General features: G+C 35.5%; 1 protein-coding gene across 3 annotated transcripts in view; it reads left to right on the plus strand.

Moving 5' to 3' along the window:
- The window catches only part of LOC106465926 (inactive phospholipase C-like protein 1), a 113,506-nt gene that overhangs the window by 93,520 nt on the left and 12,578 nt on the right, over positions 1 to 7,408 (plus strand). For all 3 annotated transcript variants that reach the window (XM_013926168.2, XM_022393886.1, XM_022393885.1), the window contains one exon: positions 2,854 to 3,187. In XM_013926168.2, coding sequence (XP_013781622.1) covers positions 2,911 to 3,187 — 277 coding nt within the window. In that variant the 5' untranslated portion in view covers positions 2,854 to 2,910. The remainder of the gene's footprint in view (positions 1 to 2,853; positions 3,188 to 7,408) is intronic.

The following is a 7,408-nucleotide window of genomic DNA, read 5'->3' on the forward strand; positions in this document are numbered from 1 at the left end:
GCCCCCACGGCTGAAAGGGCGAGCATGTTTGGGGTGACGGGGATTCGAACCCGCGACCCTCAGAGTGTGAGTCGAGCGCCTTAACCACCTGGCCATGCCGGGCCAAGAGACAATGTGAATAAGTAGAATATGGAAGTCAACACGATGTTGACATTAGAGCAATGGACCTTTGAACACCACAAGAATGGTCAAATCTTGTTTTGTGTTCCAACGGATCTATCGATGTATGTATTGGAATGCTGCAAAATCTAGATATGTGGATTATTTTTGGATGTTACACAGGTTACAGGAGAAAAGGTAGCATTTGTAGCAAAAATATGGATCCCAGAGTTCTACAGTTGGGTTCAAAACGTCTCTAAGGTACTCCTATATCAATACCATGTGCAAAATGCATCTCAAAAGTGTTATAGATACTACACAAATGGGAAACAATACAAAAAAAGGACATTTTTGCGGCGGAGGCTGTAGGGTTCATCCTTTTTCGGGGCTCCTATTTATCACATAGATGTAATTTCTTCCTGGTTCTGGTGTCCCCGAATCAGAAATAAGAAGTTATATAGGCTAATTCTAAAAATATTTCAAAAAGGTTAAAAGTAGGCTTTGACTTATAACCAAAATACAAATTTGATTTTTCATTTTACGTGGTTACATTAGAACTGGGGAGGCGCCAGCATCTTCCCAGTGAGGGGCTGAGATGGACTAGTAAAAAAGAAAAATCAACAAAAAACAGCTGTATACGCCTCACCCCTTCAAGTAGCACAGCGGTATGTCTGCGGATTTACAACGCTATAAACCGGGTTTCGATAGCACAGCACGGATAGCCCATTGTGTAGGTTTGTGCTTAACTAGAAGCAAACAAATAAATTACTCTATATAATATGAAAGAGATTCAGAAAAAATGTGTTGAACTTCTTGTTGTTGAGTGCAGAGGACGATGCACATTTGGGATAGGTAGCTTCAGCTTCTGCATGCCTCCTCTTACCCCCGCCTTGGAAACGGTTAAAGAAAAGCTCGTTGGCCAGGAGAGTTGGTAACGCCGATGCTACTTTTCGGGATCAGTATCTATATTTTTATTTATTAAGAAAATCAAGCTAGCACTTTGTGCTGAGTTGGAATTAAAAGTACTGTGCTCAAAGATCCTTTCATAAAGTGGTATAAAGTTTAGCGTGGGGGCTATTTATCCACGACTCGTGGTTCATTGTTGCAAATTCGCGTTCTCACTTTATGGCATGATTTAAGAGTTAGCCTGCGGACTATATATCTGAGGGTCCAGGGTTCACGTCCCGTTACTGTAAATCTACGCTCCACACTTTTTGCCATAGGTGCATTATAACACTTTAAGTGTTTAAAGTTCTAGATGAGATATAACACTTTAAGTGTTTAAATTCTACATGACATATAACACTTTAAGTGTTTAAAGTTCTACATGACATATAACACTTTAAGTGTTTAAAGTTCTAAATGAGTTAAGTTTTAAGTGTTATTCAAGTTATTGATTAAATAGTAACAATCTAGCTTATTCTGAAACGTTTTTCTTCTTCTGCTGCGGATTCGTCAAATTATTATACATTTATAAATACGTATCCATTGACACCGTTATAGATGATAATTATATTTGCAATATAAATGCCAGTAGAAATCAAAACATCTATCACTGGAAGATGGAATTAACGAAAAATGAAATCGGAAAAAAGTAGTTGTATCGTTGACTATACATAGGTAATAATAAGCATTAATTACAGTATCAAGACACGTGACGACAAAAGTGGTTCTATGTGTTGGTCAGGTGAACAGCCTGTAAGTTAATGAATGCAGAATGGATGGTAATCTATTTGTGAATTAGTAAAAGTTTTGTGGTACTATACGGATTTTACTTACCAGTTTATGATAAAATGTTTCCATAGATAACTGCAAAGTGATTATAAGTTCTAAAATCTAACAACAAACTCTTTTCATGAACAGTTTCTTCATCAGAAGTTCTTTGTCCTTGTAGCCCTATTGAAGAAAAAAACACGCTTACAAAAAAAAAAGAAAAGAAATAAAACACCCAAGATTTTGGTGCAGTGTTTGTATTTAATCCTGCCTGTGTTATGTAAATATAATATAGTATTTTAAATCCCCACCCCAAACAAAACAATAAAATAATCTGTGCGTCTGGTGTGTGGATCATAACATTCAAGTTATTTTGTTCATTCTTAGTCTAAACTAGGGTACCCACATGGGTAACTGTGCAAGAAGCCTTATGGAGAGAAGATGACATCTAGCGTCGGTAGCTGGAACTTATGTTCCGAGTATTTTCTGTGACATTTCTAGCTGTCCTTGAAGAATTGCATCTAGCTTTGTATTGTTGCGTCAGCGAGGTCACGTGACCAGTGTCACGCCACGTTTCTAGAACTATCCTGTGTCTTCGGGAGTGCTCTAGCATTTGCTAGATTGGGGGTGGCTGGTATATATAAGATGGTAACGGCGTGATGTGAGATTGTGTGTAGGTAGTGAGTAATTGATCTGCAGTCAGAGAGTATTGTTGAAGTTCGTTTTAGCGTTTGTTTTAGTGCGAATGTTGAAATCAAGTGTATCGTAAAGTTATATTCAGAAAGAACAAACCAGTTTTATTAAGTAAGGACTTGTGTCGCTAAAGTTTCGTCGGAACGAAGTTACAGAAAGTTAATTAACAAACGGAGACGTAACAGTATATTATAATAACGAGGAAGAATCTTTCTATTACATAACACATATAAAATCCTTATTATTATGTAGATAGAATAAAAATAAAGAAACAAAATGATAAAAACATAAGAAGTGTAAATTCTTCCCTGAAAAGTGTAAGGATTTGAATTTTTGTTTTCATTTCAGAAAGCTTTCAAAACCCATTTGACGTCATCATGAGGTCATCATTCACCTGGCACTGACATGGCAACATTATTAAACACTAACCAGTCTTGTAATAACTCTAGGGGAGATCCCCAACAGATGTGCAAAACTAACGGCGCTGCTCTGGGAGCACAAGGTGGGGAGAATAACGAGCACGATGAGTCAACTGGATTTGATGAACCTGTAATATTGACAGGTAGCATGACGTCACTGAAAACAAACGACGAAAACTGTGATGACAAAAGACCAAATAAAGGAAAGTCGGTCGTTTTCCACAGCGAAACTAGTCAGCCAGCAATAAGGAAGATTTACAGTGGTAAGTACCAAAAAAAATGTAAAGGAGTATAACAAAAATAATGATAAGAAAATGTGAAGGAGTATAACAAAAATAATGATAAGAAAATGTGAAGGAGCAAACAAAAATAGTGATAAGAAAATGTGAAGGAGTATAACAAAAATAATGATAAGAAAATGTGAAGGAGCATAACAAAAATAATGATAAGAAAATGTGAAGGAGTATAACAAAAATAATGATAAGAAAATAGTGAAGGAGCATAACAAAAATAATGATAAGAAAATGGGAAGGAGTATAACAAAAATAATGATAAGAAAATGTGAAGAATATTTATATAGTTTCTGTAATTTGACACAAAATAGAGGGCACACAATATTCACACAAATAAGCACAAAATGACAGCGACATGCACGTGTTTTGGCCGACACTGTACTGCATGTCTGACATTTCTTGAACAATATCGATGATATTTGTGTTACAGCCTAAGGAAATATCTGTTCAACCTCTACATTTTGTGTTTTACAAATCCAGCCTATTCGTAACGTATAAAAGTAAATAAATGAGCTTCTTGTTGAATTGAACATATAACACGTGGTTTCTAAAACACAGTACTGTGACAACTTATTATTCGTAGTTTTATTTTACTACCACTTACATGTATTTTAAACTAACTCGTTTGATACTTGATCCAAGCTTGTCTTTCTGTAATATTGTTTCTAGTTTTCCTCATATTTTCAGATTCTGTCTTTTTTCACCCTCGTTGATTGTTCTACATTGTTCATGAAAGTGCAGAAGTCAGGAATCTGTACTAGTCAGTTTAAGAAGGCTCAAAAAAAGGCAATAATTTTTATTAGTCAGTTTAGGAAATCAAGATAATGGCAGGAATCTGTACCAGTCAGTTTAGGAAGACTGAGAAGGGTAGGAATCTCTATCAGTTTATTCAGGAAGAATTAGAAAAAAAGAAATCTGCTGTAGTCAGTTCAAAAAAGTTCAGAGGGCAAGAATTTGTATTGGTCAGTTCAAGAAAGTTCAGAGGGCAAGAATTTGTATTGGTCAGTTCAAGAAAGTTCAGAGGGCAAGAATTTGTATTGGTCAGTTACAGAAAGTTCAGAGGGCAAGAATTTGTATTGGTCAGTTAAAGAAAGTTCAGAGGGCTAGAATTTGTATTGGTCAGTTAAAGAAAGTTCAGAGAGCTAGAATTTGTAGTGGTCAGTTACAGAAAGTTCAGAGGGCTAGAATTTGTATTGGGCAGTTAAAGAAAGTTCAGAGGGCTAGAATTTGTATTGGTCAGTTAAAGAAAGTTCAGAGGCCTAGAATTTGTATTGGTCAGTTAAAGAAAGCTCAGAAGGCAAGAATTTGTATTGGTCAGCTAAAGAAAGCTCAGAAGGCAAGAATTTATATTAGTCAGCTAAAGAAAGTTCAGAATGCAGAAATATGTATAAGTCAGTTCAGAAACGCCCAAAAAGGTCGAAATCTGAATTAATCAGTTAAAGAAAGCTCAAAAAGCAGGAATTTGTATCAGTTTGTTTAGGAAAAATCAGAAAAATAGAAAGCCGTAACAGTCAGTTCAAGAAATCTCAGAAAGGCAGGAGTCTGTATCAGTATTAGTCAGTTCAGAAACGCTTAGAAACGTAGAGTCTATTAGTCAGTTCAAGAAAGTTCAGTGGGCAAGAATTTGTATTGGTTAGTTCAAGAAACCTCAGAACGCATAAATCTGTATTAGTTAGTTCAGAGACGCCCAAAAAGGTCGAAATATGAATTAGACAGAAGTCTGTATCAGTCTGTTTAGGATTGCTGAGAAGAACAGGGATCTGTGTTAGTCAATTCAGGAAGGTTCAGAAGGGTGTTAATATATATTATAGGCATTTTTAACTTGTTCAATATGACCCATAAGCAAAAATACATTTTGAAGTCTTTTTGTCTTATTGAAGACAATAAAAGTTTGAAGTTAAAGTTATTTTTCTTGATGAAAAGGGGTGTCTGTAAATATTTTCCTATAATTGAAACCCTTTGCACAGCAGATAAGCTATCATTACAGGTATTTCTAATCTTTTTAATGTAACAAACTGTGTCGGGTTGCAGAGCGAATGGTCCAAAGTTGTGGATGTGATGCTATTGAACACGCTCCGGTCTTTCAGCTGTGGAGCGTTATAAACGTAATTATCAATGTTGTTCTTCAGTTCAAAGAGAGAGATAAACTCTTGTGGAAGTGGATGCTTCTGACTGGTTGTTTACTTCTGGTTCAAAATTAATAACGGCTATTCCCGAACCCTAGGGTCTCTGACATGGTCGTTTTGTCCCCACGTGTGTAAAAGGTCTAGTTCAGGTTCAATATTCTAGTTCCTGTTGCTCCAAAGAAGTATTACCATTTTTAATAGAAACAAAATGTATTGAGATTATAGATGAATAATATAACATAACCTAGTTAGTTGCTTGTTTGTTTGAAGTAAAGCACAAATGGGCTATCTGTGCTCTGCCCACCACGGATATCGAAACCCGGTTTCTAGCGTTGTAAGTTCGCAGCCATACCGCTGTGCCACTGGGGGGGGGGGGCAGCTCATTAGCTATATCATTTATAAATTAAGTATAAATAATATTACGGCAGCGAAACATCGGTCTGAAGCTTTTTTGTTGTCGTTTGGATTAACTGTGATTCCCATTTGTGATAGTGTGATAAAACCCTTTTCTGTTATATATCTTCCTCGGCTATAATTCGAACCCGTGAGCCCCCGCGCTCCAAGCAAATGCTCTTCCAACTGAGCTAAAAGGTTAACCCTCTAGCAGTTCCTAGTAAGACACTTTTTACAAACTCAGACTATCCAAACATTTTCCCAGTCCTTTGTGCAGTAAGTAATGTATGTGTACTGTTCTATTTTAGTCTCTATACTGTTCGCAGAGCTTTTGTTTTGTTTTGCTACTCTAGTTTCTTGAGCTTCTCTAAATAACCTCTAAACAGGTAAACATGTTCTTCATGTTGCAAGGATCTTTTTTTTTGTTAGTTTACCATGCGTTTGTAGAGAACGACATACTCTGTAAGAGCCGCTTAGCGACAATAGGACATTAGTTGCTAAAACAGGCTGACAGAGAATCTACTGGAAAGCTTTGCAAGTGCAGCATTTGAGACTTGCCGAGTTCAGCATTTCTGTGTAAAAGTTCTATTTTATACTTCGTATTTTTGTACTTTGATTTCATATTCAAACACGAGAATCTGAAACTTTTATAATCAATTTGAGTAAAATATTTTTTTTTTATGAACGAAAGGTCACCTTGGCCCCTGATGACCAAAGAAAAGGATAAGTTGGTTAGTTAAACTTGAAAAGAAACAAGAGTAGTTCAGTTTTCGAAGAGTAGACAGAAAAAAAAAGAGTCTGAAAAAGTTAATTCACTTTAATTTGATTAAAACTCCCCGCTATAGACATAGCATATATATAGCCCAATGTGACTGTGCTCTAAAGTAAACAAACAAATATATTTCCTGATATGTTCATCACTATTCTTGTTACCGGTTATGTTATAAAAACATTTGACAAAATACCACGACCTTCTTTCTCAATAGTATTGAATAACTTCATGAGTTTAGGGAAATTAATATCTGTTGTTCTGTTAATATATCGTCATTTATTAATTAAGTCAATGTTTTTAATGTGAATACTGATATATCCAAATATATCTTACCACTCTCGACCATTGCTTGGGATTTGACTTTATTTATATATTACTTCTGCCTGAGGCTGCCTTAACTAGACCACGTGTATGGCTTTGGAGTCTCATAAGCTGTTTATACTTGACATTTATTATAAGTTTTTTCTATCGTAGTATTTAGATTAATTTAACTATACGATATTTATTTTACTGTTTATTAAATCAACTTTTATTTTCTATTTTATTACATTATATAGACATAAATACGAGGTTTATAAACGTGCATCCACACGAGGTATATATAATGCTAAAATCCGGGATTAGATTCCCCGCGATAGACAGCGCGCACATAGCCCATTGTGTAACACTGTACTAAATCAACGTCACATATACACAAACATGAGACTTTCGCTCTATTTTCTGTATGCTCGAGTTGCCATACAGTATATCGAATTAACTTTATATTATTTATTTTGTTACAGTTATATAAGTATAACTTTGTATTATTTAGTTTGTTATGTATATATAAACATGAGGTTTCCTGCTTTCAACAGTAACACATGTCTGAAGCCATTTATCTTAAATTAAAGTTGCAGTGTC

Source organism: Limulus polyphemus, unplaced genomic scaffold (assembly GCF_000517525.1).
Source record: "Limulus polyphemus unplaced genomic scaffold, Limulus_polyphemus-2.1.2 Scaffold2096, whole genome shotgun sequence".
In the NCBI taxonomy this organism is placed as follows: domain Eukaryota; kingdom Metazoa; phylum Arthropoda; class Merostomata; order Xiphosura; family Limulidae; genus Limulus; species Limulus polyphemus.